The sequence below is a fragment of the Oratosquilla oratoria genome, chromosome 4 (genome assembly GCF_046742065.1).
Source record: "Oratosquilla oratoria isolate Oo_2021 chromosome 4, ASM4674206v1, whole genome shotgun sequence".
Classification (NCBI taxonomy): Eukaryota; Metazoa; Arthropoda; class Malacostraca; order Stomatopoda; family Squillidae; genus Oratosquilla; species Oratosquilla oratoria.
The window spans coordinates 79,698,128-79,722,487 of NC_134780.1; the positions used below are offsets into that span (position 1 = coordinate 79,698,128).

Here is a 24,360-nt window from a genome sequence, read left to right on the forward strand (position 1 = left end):
GTGTTTTTATGTCCTTCTTATGTGTAATACATAAAATAAAACAGATATGCTTGGGGTGGTCTGTCAGCCACGAGGTGCTAAGATGGGAGGGAGAACAATTGTGTATATATATATATATATTATATATATATATATAATATATAAACTCATCTGCTGGGATTCGAACCACCGCCAGAGTGGAATGCTTCATATAAAGCGAGGACTGTATCGTCTGTACTACCATGACCTGGTACAGTCCTCGCTTTATATGAAGCATTTTGCTCTGGCGGGGGTTCGAATCGCAGCAGATGAGTTTATTTCCAATTGTCAAAATGACAAATATATATATATATATATATACACACACACAGCAGCATACTAATCAACATTCACCATAACTTACCACCTAAACCATACAAAACATCCACACAGAAACATATTACCTAGCTAACTAAGTAAGCCCTTCAAGAAAGACCACCAAACTCAATACTTGAACAACTCTCAGATACAAGTCCAACAAAGAAAACCCTCCCACACCTGACAAGAACCACACAAGAATGCATGCACTCAGGACGCCACCCTGCATCAAGACCGTACCAACACAGAATAGGTCTGGCCATAGATTCAAACTGCCCCAGATGCAACCATCACACAGAGGACACAGAATCAGAGCCCTCACATGGGGGGGTGGGGGCATATGCCCTGGGGCGGTAATTCTAGTCTGAACATGCCGCCCACAAGGCTGACAAAATAATAATTCAAAAAAGGTCAAAGGAGTCCTGAATATTTTACCTTAATTTACGAGTTTTGCGTTAGAATCAACGGAATATGAAATATTTTTCCCTCATCCTTTCTGCAATAGGGACATTGAATAAATTTTTTAAAATCCGTTTAATTATTTCGCAAACCAATAGTTTAAACAGGCTGTGAGGGATGGTGGAGATGGGAAGTGGTGATGGGGGAGGGGGGGGCGACGTTTATTATTATTATTGTTATTTATTTTTTATTATTTTATTATTTTTTTATTTATTTATTCATTTATTTATTTATTTATTATTTTTTTTTTTTGCGACGTCACTGAGAACTTTGCCCCGGGGCGGCATTTGGGCATGTAAGGGCTCTGCACATAACACCACATGGTACAGTGCCCCACACTAACACTCCCATGACAACAGCACAACATCTCTTCACTGAGTGGCTGTTGGTGGTTTCCTGGAAGCTACGGGTCTTCTGCAAGAGAGACTGATCTTCTTTACCGCCTCTTTGACATGACAACTTCCCTAAGGACAGCAACGCTGGTTATGAGTGACGAAATACAAACGTACTTGATAAACAGGAAGTAGTGAAAAAGAGGAGTGTGTTCGGTAATTGGTAATGCTCCTCTCCCATGTCAAGCTGTCCCGCTTTGCAGGTAGCAACGGCGTTTAGGTTATATAAAAGAAAGAAATAAGACATGAGCAGATTATCAAAATTCTTTGTACTCGATTGGGTTGTGTCTCACGTTTGTAACTTATTTTTCCTGAAGGTGTCTCAGCCCCCTATACAGCCATCCGCGCCACCCGTGCCATTCTCTACTGTGTCGTCCCACAGTCACATTCACATTTCTTGCGTGAGGATAAAGCCAGATACTCCTGATGATGGAATTAGATGTTCGGAACATCGCTTTATACTAAAAAACATATGTGAACATTGACAATCCTCATGGCGACAAGGCCAATTGTTTACTTTGCCACCGAGGGAGGGAAGGGAGGGGGGGTTTGCCATCTACATGAATAAAATCAGCTGACAATATCTAAGTTAAAAGATAAAGTACCACCTGGTACGGAAGGGGGGATGGAAAGAATACGTTAGGGATCTCAGAAGCGTAACGCGGTCCCATACCAGGGGTGCAAGTCACACTCCAGCTTTATAAAGCTTCCACAGATATCTCAGGCCGTTACTGTACCCATTGAGCAAGAGTGATGGTGTGTGTAAGTTCACAGCATTACCCATTGATCGGGCCATATATGAGCTCTGAGCTCTCATTCGGGAAGGTAATAGTTGTCGATCATGAGCCCAACACGTGCTCCGAGACTGTAGTGAATAGAATACAGGGTCAAGGTTTTCTATTTGAAATTTCTGAAAAATTCGGGACTTTCCAATACTCGTAACGAAAATATAAAGAGGATGTTAGAGCAGGATCCACGAGAGGGGGATGCAGCCACCAGGGTCCATAAGAGTCTAGGAGGCCCTTGAATATCAAAGTTCAAAATTGAATTGGGCAATTATGTGTGGCGTATCTGTGGTAGTACTTCTCTAATATAAATTTATTTCCAATAAGAATATAAGTAATGACTGTGGTTAGTACTTCTCTTAAACTGTTGTGTTTCCTAATTTGTGACAACCTCAGGTTTGTATCACTCGATTCAGAAGGATTTTGCAAAATAAATAATAAGTCACTAACGGCTGTTCATAAACACAACCTAGGGACGCTCCCAAATATCGCTCAGCGCACCCAGAACACTGCTGCTAGGTAAGAGATAATTTCTGCTATCCACCCTAGATCAGAACCAAATCAGGCCACAATTAAGAGCTAAAGCTGCCGCTGCAAGTTTGCAACCGAAGTTCGAACTGGCTTACAGGGGATGGTGCAATTGCTTTTATTAGGTCCCATCGCCTCGAGACGATGGTCCTCACTCGTGAAGAGAATTCAACACGCGCGTCCTTAGTGATGGATCAGTCGATGTACGAAATATTGTTCAAGTTGTGATTTCACATTCAAATACAAACAATTCCTATGTAAATATTATCAATTATCTGAATTAGATATTTGTTTAACAAATTAATAATTGCAATCTAGACCGAACTTTTCTGGCCCCCCTTTCCGAAAGGGGAGGGGGGGGGCAGAAAGTGTCTCGCACCAGCACATTTTTTGGAAATTTCCTGTTATTGCCTCATCACTATTTTTTTCTGTTGTCTTTGATTTTGTTTATCATAGGTTAGGTTAGGATAGATTAGGCTAGGTTAGGTTAGGTTAGACCCTAACCTAAGATAAAATCAAAGAAAAAATTAGTGGTGGGGGAATAACAGGAAAGTTCCCATTTTTTCCCTCTCAAGGGCCCTGCAGAACCGAATTGATATATTGAAAAAAAAAATCATAAATAGTTTAATTGAAAATTTGACGAACATATTCAGGATAGTCAACCCATAAACTAATGTAAATATCGTGACTATCTGTTATCAATAGCATTTAGACTCAGCTTATTTTAAAAATATCTCACAGCAATGTCAAGCATAAAAACTAGAGGAAAGAATTAGTAATTATTTTATGAATATAAAAAGCTGGGAAAAAGTGCACGTTGTAGTAATAAATTTATACAGTTCGTCGAGGGACATCGTGTATATAAGTAAGTTCCAGGAAACGTAACCTTCAGTGTGCGTTTGGCAGCGTAGCAGAGTGGGTCTATACGCTAGCGCTCGTCCACCCAGTCATAGCGTGTGGGAGTTCCACCAATTTCAAGGAAACTTCTGCCCATTGAAGTTGGAGACATGGAAATGTGAGTATGACATTTTTAACAAACATTTCCATGGTGTGATTAGATTGTAATGGCAATGTGCCTGGTTCTCTTGAAGTATCAATGATTTACAGCGGCGATAGTCTGAAATTGCGATTGTAAAATTTGTATTGCTAAAATCCAATAGAAGTGTGGTGTCATAAAAAGTGATGATTCTTGAGAACAAGAATGCTTTAGATAGTGATCCAAAATCCTGTTGCATCAAGCGTTAACTAGAATAATTAATTACTATGGAGTAATTATTGAGTAATGAATTTATTATTATACAACTGATAACTGTTGTATATCCGAACAAGGATTGTAGAAGTGGTAAAGAGGAGTAATGTCATCAAACGACATACCTATGCAACAGAGACTTCGTTCAGTCCGTATTGCCGTATGAATGGCAGTATTTTGTAAATACTAAGATATTTTGCATGACCTAACCAAATTTGAACCCAAACCAAACTACCCAAAAAACTTAGGAGTAAGGCTAAACCTAAACCCAAATTATGTCTAAGCCCAGACTCCAATTATGCCTAGACCCAAACCAAGCTTAAATCTAAAACCAAACAAAGCTTAAACCTAAATCAAGCATAAACCTAAATCCAAACCAAACCTAAGCCTTGACCCAGACCTAGCCTAAACATAAACACAAACCAAACCGAGCCTAAGTTTAAACCCAAGTAAATCTAAGTCACAGCCTATACCCAGACCTAGCGTAAGCCTAAACCAAAATCTAAACCAAACCTATACCTAAACCCAGATCAAGCATAATACCGAAACCTAGACAAAACCTAGACGAAACCCAAACAAAGCCCAAGCTTAAACTTAAACCAAAAGTAAGCCTAAACCCAAACCACTCCTAAATGTTAGCCTAAACTCAGGCCAAGCCTAAAGCCTAAACCCAGGCCAAGCCTAAAGCCTAAACCCAGGCCAAGCCTAAAGCCTAAACCCAGGCCAAGCCTAGGGCTAAAACCAGGCCAAGCCTAGGGCTAAAACCAGGCCAAGCCTAGGGCTAAAACCAGGCCAAGCCTAGGGCTAAACCCAGACCAGGCCTAGGGCTAAACCCAGACCAGGCCTAGGGCTAAACCCGGACCAGGCCTAGGGCTAAACCCGGACCAGGCCTAGGGCTAAACCCGGACCAGGCCTAGGGCTAAACCCGGACCAGGCCTAGGGCTAAACCCGGACCAGGCCTAGGGCTAAACCCGGACCAGGCCTAGGGCTAAACCCGGACCAGGCCTAGGGCTAAACCCAAGGGGAAATATGCCATGTTCGGCTAATATGGAGGGTTAAAGCTCCGGTTACACATACACGGCTCGAGCGAGTTCGTCTAAGTCGAAACGACTTCGTTTATTTCTTTATTTTTTTCGAAATTCCAAATGTCGTATTATCTTTGCGTCATATGTTGAGAGGCTGAATGACGAACTAAGAGAATTAAAACCTCTACGAATATTAGACACATTGTTGAATTGTCCTTGGTGAAGTCTAGAATATTCCAGGCGAAGTCGTCCTGGAGCTTCTCGAATTCATAACATTTGACGAGGCTCGTGATAGCGTGACTGGGGCTTCTTAATACAGAAAATCCGCAACAATGTTTGATAGTATCTTCCCTTCCTAAGCGTGGTCTTGGATCACGTGTTGGACTCGTGATCGACAGTTATTAATCTCCCGGATGAGAGTTCAGAGCTCGTATGACCGATCTAAGGGTAATACTGTGACCTTACACGCAAACATGGCCCCCCAACTACCCGCCCACGAGAGTTGGAGTAACAAGCCGCAGCGCAGCGATACTGAATATCTTACAGCCCTGGGTAGGATTCGAACCCGGACCGCCCTAGTGGCAGGCGAGAACTCTAACCACTGCACCACAAGTGTGTGTGTGTGTGTGTGTGTGTGTGTGTGTGTGTGTGTGTGTGTGTGTTTGTTTGTTTGTTCACCGTGTTCGATTCATGATCGACAGCTATTTCCCTCCCTGAAGAGAGCTCAGAGCTCGTATGACCGATCTATGGGTAATGCTGTGACCTCGCACGCTCACACACACCCAACTCCCTTCCCACGAGAGTTGGAGTAACGACTCGAAGCGCAGCGATACTGAAATTATTTCAGCCCTGGGCAGGATTTGAACCCGGACCACCGTAGCAATAGTCTGGGACTGTACCAACCGCGCCACCGTGTGTGTATTCACCTTGATCTTTGGATCACATGTTGGACTCGTGATCGACAGCTATTTCCCTCCCGGAAGAGAGCTCAGAGCTCGTATGACCAAACTATGGGTAATGCTATGACCTTACAGACACACACACACACACACACACACACACACACACACACACACACACACACACACACACACACACACACACACACACACACACACACACACAGTTCCCCGCCCACGAGAGTCGGATTAACGACCCGAAGCGCAGCGATACCGAAATAATTTCGGCCCTGGGCAGGATTCGAACCAGGTACTGCGAGCACCACCGTGCTAGCAGTCCAGTGCTTTATCAACTGCGCCACCGAGTCGTGTGTGTACGTGCATGTGTGGATGTTTCGACACAAGCCTATCATGTTTTCCTGCCCACCTTTCTTATCTCTTTCCCTCTCTCCCTCTGACCTTACTGTATCAGTGTGTGTGTGTGTGTGTGTGTGTGTGTGTGTGTGTGTCTGTGTGTGTGTCTGTGTGTGTGTGTGTCTGTGTGTGTCTGTGTGTGTGTGTCTGTGTGTGTGTGTGTCTGTGTGTGTGTGTGTGTTTTCACCATGCTCTTTTGGATCACGTGTTGGACTCGTGATCGACAGCTATTTCCCTCCCGGAAGAGAACTCAAAGCTCGTATGACCGATCTATGGGTAAACTCCATCGCATTCTTGCTACAGAGTACATTTGTTTAAAAGAGTCGCCTATATTTACAAAATTCAGGTTAGCCCCCCCCCCCAAGCGTCATCTATAATTACAAAATTCAGGTTGCCCCCCCCAAAAAAAAAAAAAAAAAAAATACTCCTGCATCCGTGAGCTATTTATCGTCAGAAACTCTGGCTGGCGTGCTGGCGTGTATCCAGAAATGCCCTAACCATATTTTGTGACGTATTTTTCCTTCAATTGTAGTTGCACTTGGTTAAAAAAATCTGTGTTAAAATGTGCCAATAGTCTCTTATTCTTATTTCATTAATCTATTTTTATCGACTGATGACCATTTTAAATCGGGGAAATCCAATCAAACCCAATCCTACTCCAGTCCCGCGCCAAGATCTGCCTCATCACGCCCTTGATAAACGACATCGTGCTCGTGCGTTGTTGGCCTTCATCTGGCAACTGTCAAGGCGGGCGCGGACTTGGACTTGGTTGGATAGGCTGGGCCCTCGCATTGGGGGTTGGGGGTTGGGGGGGGCATATGCCCTGGGGGCGGCACATTTAGGGGTGGGGCGGCAATTCTAGTCTTGGCTAGTCTAGTCTAGGCTGACAAAATAATTATAATAAAAGTAAAATTGTCCCTGGATATTTGACCGTAATATACGATTTTTGCATTAGAGTCAACAGAATATGAATTTTTTTCTTATCCTTTCTGCAATAAGGACATTAAATACAAATTTTAAAATCTGTTTATTTTTTTTATCGCAAGCCAACCGCTAAATCGGGTTTAAAGGGATGGTGATGGGGGAGGGGGGGCGGCACTTTAGGAATATAAGGGTTCTGTGGATAGGGCTCCTATGTCCACCTCCATCCCGCCAAACATTACCTCCATCAACGATGGAAATTGGTTCCGAAACTTTATTTGAATTATCAGAAGCCACCATCCACCTCAACCCCTGTAGTGCTACATTGGTAGAATATATCGCCGACCCTTCTATATCATACTAAGGTAATTTGAACACATTGAAGTAAGTTGTTTAATTTCATTTTAACGTGTTTGGCAGTGGAGAGTTGTCGGGGGGGGGAGGGAGGCTGCTGCTGCTGTTGTTGTTGTTGTTGTTGTTGTTGTTGTTGTGGTTGTTGTTGTGGTTGTGGTTGTGGTTGTGGTTGTTGTGGTTGTTGTTGTGGTTGTTGTGGTTGTTGTGGTTGTTGTGGTGGTGGTTGTGGTGGTTGTTGTGGTGGTGGTGGTTGTTGTTGTGGTTGTGGTTGTTGTGGTTGTTGTTGTTGTTGTTGTTGCGGTTGTTGTTGTTGTTGAGGTTGTTGTTGTGGTTCTGGGAAAAATAGAGAGAGAGTATCTCGTGGCTGACTTTTCCGGTTGGCGAAGGGGGAATCCCCGCGCGCGCGCGTCCTCGTTGTACGTACCTAGCACGTTTCTTGGTTTCTTGGTAGCGTTTTTATTTGTATTTATTTATAAACGTCTCTTCTTGTGTAATTATAGATTCATCTATTCTTTATTAATTTATCTATTCACTTGTAATCTATCAATTTACTTATGTTTTCATTCATCATTGATATTGTCCTTTGACGTGGTTATACTTTTGTAGAGAACTTGGCGTGTGCATGGGCGTATTTATCTAACTGGCCTAATTGTAGTATATAACGAACAGTGCTCGTAGGGTTCTCTTATTCTCTTTATCACAGTCTAGCTTCAAGTTCATGTATGATTCCAAACTGGTGTACATCTCATTTTTCTCCAAATATCATTTAGATTTGAGTCTTTCGACGTGAGTGATTCACCACGGTCTTGGATCAAGTGTTAGACTAGTGATCGACAGCCGTGTGTGTCTGTGTGTGTGCGTGCGCGTGCGTACGCACCTGTCCTCCATTCTAATAAGGAATTACACTTGATTTCTGCCGTGGAGCTCGGTACAGTTCTGCCGTGGAGCTCGGTACAGTTGGTAGTCTTGCAGACTCCTGTTCCACAGAGGCACCAGCGACACGCAAATTCCTGACCTTCTTCAGAAGATGTTATATTTCTCCACTTTGTTCATAAGATAGGAAAATTTGGTTTCAATCGTTAGAAAGAGCAGTTATTCTACAACTACAACAAAATTGTCAAAACTCGATTGGGTAAACAAGTAATTATGTGGAATTGAAGTCACGGAAAATAAAATATCGGTTTATACACACCTTTACTTATAATCGATGTTTACAGCAATTATGATAATAAATGTAGGATATAACATGTTCTACATTAACTCCTGAACACGATGGTGCATTCAGATTTCATATAGAAAGCCATAAAAATGAAAATTATTTTGATAGATATTTTGCGTCATAACGCTCGTGGAGCGAGTGAGGGAGGGATGGATGGTACGAGAGGATAACTTTCCTCCTCCTCCTCCTCCACCTTCTCTTCCTCCTCCTCCACCTTCTCTTCCTCCTCCTCCTCCTCCTCCTCTTCCTCCTCCTCCTCCTCCTCCTTCTCTTCCTCCTCCTCCTCCTTCTCTTCCTCCTCCTCCTCCTCCTCCTTCTCTTCCTCCTCCTCCTTCTCTTCCTCCTCCTCCTTCTCTTCCTCCTCCTCCTCCTTCTCTTCCTCCTCCTCCTTCTCTTCCTCCTCCTCCTTCTCTTCCTCCTCCTCCTTCTCTTCCTCCTCCTCCTTCTCTTCCTCTTCCTCCTTCTCTTCCTCCTCCTCCTTGTCTTCCTCCTCCTCCTTCTCTTTCTCTACCTCCTCCTCTTCCTCCTTCTCTTCCTCCTCCTCCTCCTCCTCCTCCTCCTCCTCCTCCTCCTCCTCCTCTTCCTCTTCCCCCTCTTCCAATTTATTCACACTTTAATTTATTATGAGAAAGTATTTGTTTTCCATCATTCTTACCCATTCTTTATCAATAGTCTGTTTATTCAAAAAGGTAAGAAAAATAGATACAGTATAAGTAGGCTACATAGAATAGTATGATTGTAGATTATATAATTTACACGATCAGACATAGAACAAAAATGGTTATTAAATCAATAAGTAAAGTAACTACATATCAATTGATATAGGGCATGAGAATTGTCGGGCGTCTGCAATACTACCAACTGTACAGAGCCGCACGATAGAAATCGAATGCAATTTCTTGTTGGAATGGAGTATAGGTATGGTCTTCGGGGTTGGAACAATTCTCATAAGAACATAAGAATGAAGGAGACTGCAAGAGACCATAAGGCCTACACTAGGCAGCTCCATATCCATCACCACCTGTCATCCCCATCCATAATGTTGTAACATTGCGATTTACATACGGAGAGGATGCTGATCATGATGAATACACGATCAGCATCCTCTCATGGGGTCCTGTCTCTTTCCCTTTATTTGTCAAATTTTACCTCGAATTCTTTCATCGCGTTGGCTTGGATTTTTCATCTTGTTCCTCAAGTCTACACTTCAAAATGGAGAGCTATGCTTCTTGACACCTTTTGACAAGTTTGTATTTTCATTTTCACCATGACCTCTTGTCGATCTATCTTTTCGTACAAGTAATTCAATGGTCAACTTTCTCTAAACTTGTTTCCAGTTTAAATATGATTACTATGTCGCCTTTCTCTTTTCGATCTTCCCGAATAGGAAGTTCAATTCTTTTTATTTCTTCATCGTACATCTTGTCGTTTAAGCATGCGATCATCTTGATTGCTATATTTGGTATTTCTATTTTTGTGGTGACCACATCACCGCTACGTAAACCGGTTGAGGCCGTATCAAACTTTCAATTATTTTCTTTGTCATTTCCTCGTCCATGTAGTGAAATGCCACATTTTTCAAAAGATGCTAGGCCTCTCCTATCCAGGTCCCTTTGGAACATTACATAATCCTCGCTTCTCACCCCCTTCATCGTCAGGAAACGAATTTGTATAGTTATTAATTTCTTCAATCATATCATAGGCATATACGAGAAACGTTACAGGAGGTTAAAACTGAGCCCTGTGGTACACCGCTAGTTACTTTTCTCCATTCTGACTTTTCATCTCTCGCTACTGTTCTCGTGCGTCTGTCCTTTAAGAAATCTTTGATCCATTCTTGTATGTTTCCGCTGAGGCACCCTATGTTTTCTAATTTCCATATCAATCTCTTGTGTGGCATGTTGTCAATAGACATTCCCTAAGACCAAGTATATAGTCCACCCATCCCACTGTCATGCAGCACATCAGTCATTCTTTAGTAAAAACTTGGTAGGTTTGCTAAACGAAACTTTATTGCTGTTTCTTGTTTTTCAAAAGGTTTCGTCAATCTGTCTTTTAAAATTTTCTCACACTTTTTTATTGTACTAGTAAAGGACACTTCTCTGTAATTTAACGGTAACTCTGTTACTTCCTTTATAATTCGATATCACAAATGCTGATTTCCAGTCCAATGGCACCTTTCCATCGTTTAGTGAACTAGTTATCAAACTGTGTACTTTGTTCGCCAGTTGTCTGCATTCTTTCAGTCTCCATTTTTATATCTCGCCAGGTCCTGAAGCCTTCCTTCTTTCCAACCTTTCTAACAAATCATGAGCACTTCTTCCATAGGCACTGTTATGTCGTTTATAAGGTTCACATTATTTTCAGTCTATTCTCTCTCAATTTCTTCTATGTTAAATACTGACTGAATTTTTTTATTCATTATTTCTGCATGTGATTCTGCGTCCTTGTAAATAATTCTTTCAATTTTCAGCTAGGATATTCCTACTTTGTGCTTCAGTTTACCATTTACTTGTCTGTAAATTAGTTTGGGTTGGTCTTTGCATTTGTCGACTGCATCCTTCTCAAATTTTTCTTCTTGTATTCATGTATATTCATTTCTGCTTTTTATTTTGTTTATTTTTTTCTTTTCTGTTCTTCTTTTTTACTCCTTTCCCATGCCATTGTATATTTTCTGTTGAACCAGTATTTTCTTTTTTTTTCTTGTCATTTTCGGTCCGTATTTTACTACGTTGTATTTTTTTTGTGTGAAGATGATCCATTTATTCTCTATATCCGTAGTTTCATAAAATTCCCTCCAGTCTGCATTTTTAAAGTGTTTTTTTTGTCTGTCTGTGTCTGTCTGTGTCTGTCTGTGTCTGTGTGTGTCTGTGTGTGTGTGTGTGTGTGTGTGTCTGTGTGTGTGTGTCTGTGTGTGTGTGTCTGTGTGTGTGTGTCTGTGTGTGTGTGTCTGTGTGTGTGTGTCTGTGTGTGTGTGTCTGTGTGTGTCTGTGTGTGTGTGTGTGTTTGTGTGTGTGTGTGTGTGTGTGTGTGTGTGTGTGTGTTTGTGTGTGTGTGTCTGTGTGTGTGTCTGTGTGTATGTGTGTGTGTGTCTGTGTGTGTGTGTCTGTGTGTGTGTGTGTGTGTGTGTGTGTGTGTGTGTTTGTGTGTGTGTGTGTTTGTGTGTGTGTGTGTTTGTGTGTGTGTGTTTGTGTGTGTGTGTGTTTGTGTGTGTGTGTGTGTGTGTGTGTGTGTGTGTGTGTTTGTGTGTGTGTGTGTGTTTGTGTGTGTGTGTGTGTTTGTGTGTGTGTGTTTGTGTGTGTGTGTGTGTTTGTGTGTGTGTGTTTGTGTGTGTGTGTGTTTGTTTTTTTTTTTTTGTTTTTGTGTTTGTTTGTTTTTGTGTTTGTTTGTTTTTGTGTTTGTTTGTTTTTGTGTTTTTTTGTTTTTGTGTTTGTTTTTGTTTTTGTTTTTTTGTTTTTGTGTTTGTTTGTTTGTGTGTTTGTGTGTGTGTGTGTGTGTTTGTGTGTTTGTTTGTGTGTTTGTTTTTGTTTGTGTTTGTTTTTGTGTTTGTGTTTGTTTGTGTTTGTTTTTGTGTTTGTGTTTGTTTGTTTTTGTTTGTGTTTGTTTATGTTTGTGTTTGTTTTTGTATTTTTTGTTTTGTTTTTTGTTTGTTTTATTGAGACACGTTGAAAAAAATGACAAGAAACGATTGTGTACAAAATTATATTGTATTTATTAACATTTATCTAACCCAATATGAGCTAATATGACCTAACTGAACGTCCATAAATTCCCAAAACTCCCGAGAAGATGCACTCGGGCAGCACATGAAGCGTGCCGATTCGGCATCAAAAATAAACAGTCAAGTTAAAATAATAACAAGTAAATAACCAGACCATGGTGTTGAACATGATACGGTAGGCAGGCACAAGGAAGTGAATTGTAAAAGAGCAGCTTGGGTAACCAGGTATGCGTCTGCATAACCTTGGGAGGTCTGCAAGTGTATAAATATAAAACAGAAATTTTAGACATCTGTGCATGCCACAAAAGTAATATTCCTCGCTGTAGGTTCTTTCGAGGTCGAACGTTTAAGGCCAACCCATGGGTTTCTAGAGAAGTTGATCTGGCTTGTCTATAAATGAATATACCAGTGAGATTGATAAAAGTGAATTTGGTGAAATTGTACTTTCTAATGGTAAAAGATGTTTGCCAGGGCTGACGAAGGGATTGGAAGCGCCAGTAAACTAATTAGTATGTTCGGTTTGGTCAACAAACCGTCTTATGTAGTGCTATTAGAAGTCGTGTTTTATGTATGGCAGGGGAGCAAACGCCTCGCATGTTAGATAACTAACTAGATAAATGAATAAATAGAATGTATGGTAGAAATGCGAGACAGAATTTTGTAATTGGTTGTATGATTTTCAAAGTTACTTGACGTCCCTCCCCCCCACTTCTCCGCTCTCTCCCCATCCAACTTTTCCTCCCTTTCTCCCTCGCTACTACGATTTCTCTCCCCTGTCTTCCCCCACTTCTTTGTCTCGGCATTTTTGTAAAATTTTCTTGACCAGTCGTTTTCGTATTTTACCCTTCTTTTCTGTCCTTTTGATATTTCTCACCTCGCACTCCTCCGCCCATCATATACCGTTACCGTTGTCCATCGAACTTCTCTCTCGTTGTGTCCCCCCGCGTGTCTGTAAACTTGGGAGCTGACCGCGAGGTCGTCGGCCACAGCGGCCATACAGTACCTTCTCCTCGTCCCTCCCACCAGACACTTCCTCACCCGGAAAATAATCGCCAGAGGTTCGGTGACCCCCTTTCCAGTTTGCCTCGTGACCCGGAAACTGGAACGGGGTCGGGAGACGCTAAAGCAGAGGAGGAAGGGCCTTCGGAGTTCTCGTTGCCTTAGCTTTCCCCTTCGTCAGCGTGCCTGTAGAAGAGGAGCAAACTTGATGGCTCCTGCGGAGTGAGACTATAAATAGACGTAGGATGTTCTCCTACGAAGCCTAGAATCTAACTCCATCGGTGTTGCTAAGTTGACCTAACGAGGGATCTCGCATACGGAGAGGAACTGAAAGGGAGATAGGTACTAATGTGTTTGTATTCGTCGAGTCGGGGGTGGGGAGGGGAAGATGGAAAGGAAGGGAGGCAGGGGGAAAGGAAAGAGGGGAAGGGGACTGTATCACGGAGAAAAGACTTCGCGGATCTTGGCTTCGTGTCGAAGTGAAATTGTTTCCACCTGAGAAACGAGTCGACTGGCCTTCAGACTATGGACACTGCAGTGGTTGGTGCCGCGAAATGGCTCACAAGGATAGAAACGTTGGTGAGCATGACGTTTGCTGGAAGTGTGTGCGTGCATGCGTGTGTGTGCATGCAAGCATGCTTGCGTGCGTGCGTGTTGAACATCGTTGTTTGGGAGTGCCAGAGATGCGTGACTATTTGGTTGCCGGCTGTTATTCTTTATAGATTGTGGTTGCACAGCTATTTTTTGTAACTTCCTACCTCACCTCAAGGACCTTCCCCGCCAAGCAGCAGGCTGTGGTGAGGCATGTGTATTATTGTGCAGCGTGAAGGGGATGACTTTGCTTGTATTGATTACCATTTTTCCAACTCTGATTTAATCGTATGCACCTGCAGGCAGCAAACATGCTCATGTCAAACGTATGTGCGTGCTCGTCCTTGTGCTTGCACTTTAATCTGTTCGCCTGTGTATGTAATGTAATTCAAACTAGTAATTATTAACATGGCATAGATTTATTTATCTATTTATTTTTATTTTACTTTATTTTTTTTTGTCGACATTACTGGTCCAAACTCTGGATCGAAAGGCATCAACGAAGATAAATGAAATTTATCGGAGATGGATTTAGGGATTCTCAAACTTTAGTAGCGACACTGTCTGTCTACTGACGGCATTTATTGATGTTCTAGTTATCGCGGTTTCGTTCTGGGTAGAGAAACTCTTGGGCTGATATAGACACCTATCGGGTCTGGATGAACCAACTCTGCTTAGATTTTGTTTTGGTGAAGGCCAGAGTATTTTTTTCAGATGAAGAGAAGCCCTTGGATCTCTTGTTATAGCATGCGGAATGAAAAAAAAATGCGCCTATTGTTCAGCGTGACTCGAATGTTGTCATGACGTCAGTTTTTTTCAACGTTCAAGGCCTCGAGATTGTTCAGAGATTCATTGATAATAATTATTTCGTTCTTCAATCTCGCAATGCACTTTGTCGCATGTATGCACGACTCTGTGGTAATAGATTTTACTAAATGTAAACGTGTTCATTGCCGTATGTATACAACTCCACCCCATAGTAACTTTGACTCTGTATATATATGGAACTGCCTAGTGTAGGCCTTGTGGTCTCTTGCAGTCTTCTTCATCCTTATGTTGTGATATTTCTTGGCAAGGGAAAGGAATCATTGTGTATACAGTTAAGTTCCCTGCTATAGTATATAATTTTATTTTTGTGATAAATTGGAATAAAGGAAATTTAATGTCTCAAAACTGAAAGCGTATGAAAGGTGAATGTCTTACATCTAAAAGTAAATATTAGTTTTGCAAATGCTGAAAAAAGGATGGTGTAATGTTCTCAGAAAAACAGATTTGTCATAGATAATAATAATGATAGTAATAATAATAATAATAATAATAATAAAGATAACGATTATGATAAAAATAGTAATTTGCTCCTCCCATGACTTACAAATATTATGTCTGTGGGTAGGATTAGTGGCTGCAAGATGCAGCGCAGGTCGTCATCGCGCCAGTAGACTCGACGGGAGACTTGTTGCCCAGAGCAGTGCCATGAAATCGAAAGGCAACAGTGCCACGGAGCACTCCTTGACACTGAAGCAGAAACGGTGACGGAATGTGTCACTGTCGATGAGGGCGGGAAGAAATTCTGAATGTTGACGTTTGCAAGACATGCCCCACCCATTATCAAGTAATGGCAGGATATGCATGCAGATCGGTATGAAGTCTCGCAATGATTTAATGTGAAAATAATATGTATTCAAATTTATCATTTTAAAGAGCTACCGTGTAAGCTATCCTCCCCCTTATAACTGGGGAAAGGGCCTTTTCGTATACGTATGTATGTATTGTATGGTGTGTACCAGGTAACCGAAACTTAAGTAGGTAATGCAGCAAAAGGCGACCCTCGAGTGTTGTGGCAGATTTCCTTCCAATCTGGAACATCTCGTGTCGTTCGTGCCAAGAGACGGCGCCGTTCTTCGCAGACGCTATTCCATGTCCCACTTGTGGCAGACTGCGACTCGGAGCTTGGGCTACGCAGCCACCAGAGGAGCCACCGGGGGGCTGCCGTGCCGCCACCTCTCCGTAAGAAAGCCACGCGTAACCATCTGACGCATTTTTAATGCACTGGGGGGGGGGGAGACGTCGTCGTCGTTCCATAACCTTGTAGCAGTATGCTTTCAAACATAGTATACTGTTCCATGATAACAAAACTAGTACACTAAACACAGTCGTACGCTAAGTACACTAAACAAGACGTCGTCATCGTCCCATAACCTTGTAGCAATGTGCTTTCAAACAATATTCGACTAGTATACTGCTCCATGATAAAAGAACTTGTACACTAAGCACAGGCGATAGAACACAAGTACACAAGAATGAAGGAAACAGCAAGAGGCCACAAGAGCTACACTAGGCAGTTCCACGTCCTTTACCAACTTTTATCTATCCATAAAATTGTCTAATCTTCTCTTAAACAACAAATTGTTTCAGCCCTTACTACATTGTTACATTATAACTAAACGTTATGGCTACCACAAAGTTATCGGTTAACTAAGTGGGCGATTTTAATAATTCATAACAAATCATCTCGTCCCTCGTAATGTTTTCATAATTCGTATAGATAAAATTGTCTAATTTTTTTTGTTCATATAGATAGTTTTTTGTCTAGATATAGTTACTGAATTTACATATGTGAAGGTTAAATGGGAACTGAATTGGCCATAATGCTTTATCCAGATGTGTCGACGTAAAGACGTTGCAGAGCTGTCATTGATATAAACCAAGGTTTATCGGACATCTGAATTTTGATTACAATGTTTTCCTATTTCTCTAAACACGTTCTATGAGGATTCTAGGATAAAGCGGAAATATTGTCTGGAAACGGGGAGTACTGCATATGTTCAGTTTTTCGTTAAAAAATCTTTTAAACTAAAAAAATCTACATTTACTTAATGTCGACAGTTGAAACGTCGACATTCTGACGCGCTCGGCATAGTCTTCATCGACGATGCTAGACGCGGCGTGATGTTGGGATTTTCCTGCTTCTGAGGTGTGTGTGTCCTTGGGGCTCTCCTTCTCTTCCCCGCTGACCTTTGGAACCCTGTTTGTCGCACAATCGACTTGAGGCAGCATCTGCTATAGCAAAAGGAGAACGAGAACTAGAAAGAACAAGAGAAATAAAGCGAGGGAAATGAACAATGCGTGATGGGGCGCAGTAATTTGTGTGTGAAAATGGGCCGAGGAGTAGGAGTAGGAGTAGGAGTAGGAGTAGTAGTAGGAGGAGGAGGAGGAAGAAGAGGAGGAGGAGGAAGAGGAGGAGGAGGAAGAGGAGGAGGAGGAAGAGGAGTAGAAGCGAGGAAATCTTGGGTACCGCGCAGAGGACGGTTGCTTGGTGAGAGACTAAGTCCGGGTAGGCTACGTCGAACTGCCACTCGATCTGAAGCCAAGTCTGTCGTTAGCCAGAATAGAATCGACCAAGTGTGCCTGCCTGCCTACCAGCCATACCCAAGTATTACAAACTTCATTGGGCGTGCTTATCAACTAAATGAAAATCTAGCTACAAGAAAAACTAATACATACATACATACATACATACATACATACATACATACATACATACACGCATGCACGCATGCACACACGTACAAGTATGCATGCATATACATCACTGTCTAAAAGGTACAACTTTACTAATACCCTTTTTTACCAATTCTGAACGTAAAAATTGTGAAAAACTACCAGAGGGACGCTTCAGAAATTATTATGGAGTTAGGCAATAGAAAGCCATAAGACACTAACAATTTAGAAATTTGTTAGTTTATTCTAGTCAAGGTTGGGCAAGAAATCAAATTACTTTAATTAGACCCACGGTGAGGTCTAGGACTCCTTGCTGCAACTAGGTTGGCAACGTGACTTGAGGTCCATTTTATCTTGGCCGACGGCAGACTTCCAATCAGCTCTCCTCCCTCCTCCTCCCTCCTCCTCCCTCCTCCTCCCTCCTCCTCCCTCCTCCTCCTTCCTCCTCCTCTTCCTCCTCCCTCCTCCTCCTCCTCCCTCCTCCCTCCTCCCTCCTCCTCCTCCCTCCTCCTCCTCCCTCCTCCTCCTCCCTCCTCCTCCTCCCTCCTCCTCCTCCTCCTCCCTCCTCCTCCTCCTCCTCCCTCCTCCTCCTCCTCCTCATCCTCCTCCTCCTCCTCCTCCTTCCTCCTCCCTCCTCCTCCCCCTCCCCACCTCTTTCTTTTCGCCTCTTCCTTTCCTTTCTCCTCCCTCTCCCTTCCCTTTCTCCTCCCCCTTCACTTCCCTTTCATCCCCCTCACTTCCCTTTCTCCTCCCCCTCCCTTCCCCTTCTCCCCATCCCTTCCCCTACTCTTTCCTTTCTTCCTCCACCTCTTCCTCCTCTTCGTCCTCTTCCTCCCCTTCCTCTTCTTCCTCCTCTTCCTCCTCTTCCACCTCTTCCTCCTCTTCCACCTCTTCCTCTTCTTCCACCTCTTCCTCCTCTTCCACCTCTTCCTCCTCTTCCACCTCTTCCTCCTCTTCCTCTTCCTCCTCTTCCCCCTCTTCCTCCTCTTCCTCCTCCCTCCGCCTGTTCCTTCCTCCTCCTCCCTCCGCCTGTTCCTTCCTCCGCCTCTTCCTTTCTCCTCCTCCCTCCGCCTGTTCCTTCCTCCTCCTCCCTCCTCCTCCGTCTGCCTCTTCCTTCTCCTCCCTCCACCTGTTCCTTTCTCCTCCTCCTTCCGCCTATTCCTTCCTCCTCCTCCTCCCTCCGCCTGTTCCTTCCTCCTCCTCCCTCCGCCTGTTCCTTCCTCCTCCTCCCTCCGCCTGTTCCTTCCTCCTTCCTCCTCCCTCCGCCTGTTCCTTCCTCCTTCCTCCTCCCTCCGCCTGTTCCTTCCTCCTTCCTCCTCCCTCCGCCTGTTCCTTCCTCCTTCCTCCTCCCTCCTCCCTCCCCCCTCCGTCCTTCCTCCTCCCTCCCCCCTCCGTCCTTCCTCCTCCCTCCCCCCTCCGTCCTTCCTCCTCCCTCCCCCCTCCGTCCTTCCTCCTCCCTCCCCCCTCCGTCCTTCCTCCTCCCTCCCCCCTCCGTCCTTCCTCCTCCCTCCCCCCTCCGTCCTTCCTCCTCCCTCCCCCCTCCGTCCTTCCTCCTCCCTCCTCACTCCGTCTCCCCTCCCCTCCGTCTCCCCTCCCTCCGTCTCCCCTCCCTCCGTCTCCCCTCCCTCCGTCTCCCCTCCCTCCGTCTCCCCCTCCCTCCGTCTCCCCTCCCTCCGTCTCCCCTCCCTCCGTCTCCCCTCCCTCCGTCTCCCCTCCCTCCGTCTCCCCTCCCTCCGTCTCCCCTCCCTCCGTCTCCCCTCCCTCCGTCTCCCCTCCCTCCGTCTCCCCTCCCTCCGTCTCCCCTCCCTCCGTCTCCCCTCCCTCCGTCTCCCCTCCCTCCGTCTCCCCTCCCTCCGTCCCCTCCTCCGTCCTCCCTCCCTCCTCCCTCCCCCCTCCGTCCTTCCTCCTCCCTCCGTCTCCCCTCCGTCCTTCCTCCTCCGTCTCCCCTCCGTCCTTCCTCCTCCGTCTCCCCTCCGTCCTTCCTCCTCCGTCTCCCCTCCGTCCTTCCTCCTCCGTCTCCCCTCCGTCCTTCCTCCTCCGTCTCCCCTCCCTCCGTCCTTCCTCCTCCCTCCGTCCTTCCTCCTCCCTCCCCCTCCTTCCTTCCTCCTCCCTCCCCCTCCCTCCCCCCTCCGTCCTTCCTCCTTCCTCCATCCTCCTCCCTCCCCCCTCCGTCCTTCCTCCTTCCTCCTCCTCCTCCTCCTACTCCTCCTCCTCCTCCTCCTCCTCCTCCTCCTCCTACTCCTCCTCCTACTCCTCCTCCTCCTCCTACTCCTTCTCCTCCTCCTCCTCCTCCTAACCCAAGGTAAACAACTAAGACCACAATCATAGCAACGACCTTATTGTGTAAAAAAAATATGGTGTGTGCGCGCGGGCCCAGAGATCGTTGCCGGCTGCCGAGGGCTACGTACTTGTTTACAGAAGCCCAGGGTGGGGGAGCGAACAATACATGCAATGCATAACTACCGTTGTCTCAAACCTGGTCCCGCCCAAAGCCCATCTTGTCATCAACATGCTAGTGATGTGGTCAGTTTGATCGTGGTGATTTAAAAGGCCAAAAGTGTTGTTTTGGAGTACCTAAGATCGGTTGTGTAGTCAACCAGTCTCTCGTCTGAAGTCAATTTCTGAACAAGGATCTCTCCTACTCCTGCAGACTTCTAAATAGGTAAGAACTCGTAATGCGGACAACCGTGTATTTGAATCTCTAATCGGAGTTGTGATGAAGCTAGAGAAGTGAATTGTGGAGGGGAAGGGACCCTGGACAAGGTTAAGTTGTGAACCGCAGAACTCAAATTTAACACGAGAACTAACTTGTTTTTCCTGTATGGGTTGAAGTCGCGGGAAAGGGGGATGTTGATATTGATTTAACTATTTTCAGTTAACCAGACTTGAATTAAGGTTTCACAAGATAAATAACTGTTCCTACTGTGTGGTTTTACTACAGTAGCTTTCATGGAGGCAGTGGATTTACGACAAGGGCAGTTTAACTTTGTTTAACCGTATTCAGTTAACCTGATGTAACACGCGTTAACTACCCTCCACACTTTCTCTTCTTCCCTGTGGGAATTACATGACCCAACGTCTGTGACGTCCTCCGGGGCTAGAGTCGACGCCAGCGTGCCTCCTCTGACCTCTGCCCCCCCCCCTCTCCCGAGTCCGACCTAGGTACCCCAGAACCACCCGTGACAGGGCCTATTGTTGCCACATTACTGCAAAGAGCGGTACCGGGCTGGAGTCGACGCCAGCGTGCCTCCTCTGACCTCTGCCCCCTCCCCCTCCCCCTCTCCCGAGTCCGACCTAGGTACCCCAGAACCACCCGTGACAGGGCCTATTGTTGCCACGTTACTGCAAAGAGCGGTATTCCCCAGCGCCTTTCGAATTACCGTGTTGACCTACATGTCAGGAGGTTTAATGGGGCCAACGAATGCCCGATGCACAATAATTTCTCTATTATACATTTGTACAAGGAGTGTGAGGTCTTCGCACTATGTAGACAGCAGCGTCCAATTCTATCGATCCTCGATATTATTTACTATGTCACCCTATATTTAGTTAAGCAGGTGATGCTTGGGCAATGAGGCTCTTTCGACATGGGGATTTCTTGGATGTGGGAAGATAGTCAGAAGTCTTATGACGTGAATAAGAATGTAAAATCCCAGGTGAATGTATCCTCGAAGTGGGAGGGAGTGTTAACTTCAAGGTCGAGGAACATCGTTCTGGGTGTCGGCCGTGGGGTGGCCCCAAGGGCCCAAGGGACCCAAATTACCCTGATGGATCCCTGAGATTCAGTGACGTACTACAACGTACTACATAGGTTCTGTTCTGATATCCCTAAGGGGATTTTCCTCGGCTGAGGATGGAAAGGGCCTCATTCTGGACAAGCCTCAGGAGTGGAGGACTTTGCAACGTTACATACAAACAAGCGAGATAATGACGTTACTTGTCTCCCCTCCCGTCTCCCCGCCCTTATATAGGCCTCTGACTGCCTTGGGGGCCTTGCGGCTTCTTGTAGGTGAAGGAAGGACGGGAGGGTCTGACGTGAGCGGTTCGGGGCAACCGTACAACGTCACTGTTGTCAACGGAACAACCGAAACAACTGCAGCCTCTACCATCATTGCTATCCCCGCTTCTACTACTACCGCTCGCCACAACCACTCGCCACAACCACTCGCCACAACCACTCGCCACAACCACTCGCCACAACCACTCGCCACAACCACTCGCCACAACCACTCGCCACTGCCACTCGCCACTGCAACTACCACCATTATCGCTCTCCACTGCAACTACCACCATTATCGCTCTCCACTGCAACTACCACCATTATCGCTCTCCACTGCAACTACCACCATTATCGCTCTCCACTGCAACTACCACCGTCACTCACCACTGCAACTACCACCGTCACTCACCACTGCAACTACCACCGTCACTCACCACTGCAACTACCACCGTCACTCACCACTGCAACTACCACCGTCACTCACCACTACCATCAGTATCGCTCACCTCTACCATTACTTCCATTATCGCTCTCCACCACCACTCGCGACCACTGTCTTGGTGGATACAATCAAACGCGTAAGACTATGACAAAAGTCTATTGATGTTTGATTACAGCAGCAGACCTTCCTCTGTCTACTTCCATCTAATGACTGCTTTCGTACTAGTAAAAATGTCGACAAAGCATTTTAGAGGGGTTGGCAATCTCTCAATCGATTTACAATTTCTCCTAGTGATACTAGTTTTGGACATTAGTATATGGTATATTTTCATTATAAGGACGTGTAGTTTTCTTGTGATTTGATTATGGTTATTAATCTAAATTACGGAGTATAGCGTGTATGAGGAAAAGGTGTTCTTAGGAATCGGGGGTATTTTACGGTTTGGTCACGCGAAGGAAGAGCTTAAAGGCGTGTGTGTATGTATGTATGTATGTACGTTGCGATGTATTTTTCCATGGGTGGTGTTGCAATATGTGGGGTTATAGGTAGTGGTTACAGCCACAACTCACCACTACCACTCACCACTCCCTACCACCACTCACCACTCCCTACCACCACTCACCACTCCCTACCACCACTCACCACTCCCTACCACCACTCACCACTCCCTACCACCACTCACCACTCCCTACCACTCCCTACCACCACTCACCACTCCCTACCACCACTCACCACTCCCTACCACCACTCACCACTCCCTACCACCACTCACCACTCCCTACCACCACTCACCACTCCCTACCACCACTCACCACTCCCTACCACCACTCACCACTCCCTACCACCACTCACCACCCCCTACCACCACTCACCACTCCCTACCACCACTCACCACCATCAACTACCACCGCCGCTCGCCACCATTTCTATCATTCACCACCACTCACCAACACCATTAACCACCATCACTACTACTACTACTACTACCACTCGCCGCCACCACTACCACCACTACCACTCGCCGCCACCACTACCAGTACCACTCGCCACCACCACCAAATGAGCAAGAGATAGAAAACCCAGGTAATGGTTGGGGGGTGGGGATTCCCCACACAGGCTGAGAGCTGCTCAAGGGCCTAGGCGCCGTGTTATTGTAATCACTGTCAAAGGCTGTCAGCAGAGTTGATGAGGCAACCCCTATTCGCCCTGCCTCGGGAACAGTCTCTCCTAAGACCCCGCAGGGCGAGCTGGCAGCCTTGCAGTACCAAGAAGGCGATACGAAGCTGGGTACTGCAAGGGTTTTGAAAATCGACATTTTGACTCTGACAAGAATGGACGGATTTTATTATGTTTATATTATTTTGTTTTGTTGATTGTTTTATTTTAGTTTAGTTTGTTCTTGTTTCATTTATTCGTTGGTCTACTTGTTTTTACAGTCTCGATTCTGTAAGCTACCACGTTTGTCTTGACCTTCTTGCTTTGTAATTTTCCTAGTTTTAGAGAGGCCGCTTCGGGGCAGCATTCAGAACAAATGTGAAAGTCGCCTGTAACGGCAAGAATGTTAATTTGTTAATTTCTCTAGCAGTGGTACTAGGTCTCAGAACATTTTCATTATTATTATTGCCATTATTATTATTAACAATATTATTATTACTATTATTATTATTAGTTTTATCATTTTGTTTATTAATTTATTTATCTATTTATGTATATTTTGCCAAACACTGCTTGTCATACAGAATTCGATTCCCAGTGAAAATTGTTCGTAGATCAGGATAGAAAATTTGGTTGCGTTGCATTCCCCTACACGTGCAAATCCCTCCAGCACGAGACTGCCCCAAGCCAAACGTAGTGAAATGTAAATTATTGGAGCGATAATTGAGATAATGTCCTTTACGCAGTTGTCTGGTAATCTTGCTCTTACTCGAATAGACGAGTTTGTAGACATTTAGAACAAAATCGTAGTGTCGCCTGCGGGACCCATGTTGAGTTTGAATACCCAGTTACGTTTCTGAAATTTGTTTCATAAAAGACACTGATTATAGTTGGTAGAAAATTCGCAGATTGATTTGAAAAAATGGCCAGTTACATAACTTTTAGTTTATCTAAATTATAAAACACCGTGAAACTATTAAAGGTGCTTTACGCGGGTAAATCCGTTGATAAGAAACGAAACTGAATTGATTTTTCTGATGACTCTTGGCATCTGTGTAACCTTGAAACTCGTTTCCTGGCTTACCTGAATGACGACGCAGCACGGCCGACGGAGGCGAGTGGGTAGGACAGGAAAAACGACAATTCGTGGCAGGATGTTTACGCATAAGGCACGACCTTGTTCAACATTCAGATGAATGTTAATCTTCCTAAATCACAGGGTTCATGTTTGATACTAAATGTGACTAGGCACATTCGAATTGGAATAATTTTTATTCTTTCGCTGGTCGCCTCTCGGTAGCCAACGTGGTTAGTCGTATATTTTCTTTGCACCCAGCGAATGCGCAATTTTTTTTTTTTTTATGGAAGAG

At 44.8% G+C, this 24,360-nt stretch overlaps 1 protein-coding gene across 1 annotated transcript in view; it reads left to right on the top strand.

Moving 5' to 3' along the window:
* Window positions 1–3,365: 3,365 nt before the first annotated feature.
* LOC143024944 (N-acetylated-alpha-linked acidic dipeptidase 2-like) overlaps window positions 3,366–24,360 on the top strand; it is a 50,895-nt gene continuing 29,900 nt past the window's right edge. The window contains exon 1 of the mRNA XM_076184454.1: window positions 3,366–3,515. Within this exon, the coding sequence (XP_076040569.1) occupies window positions 3,508–3,515 (8 nt within the window). The 5' untranslated portion in view covers window positions 3,366–3,507. The remainder of the gene's footprint in view (window positions 3,516–24,360) is intronic.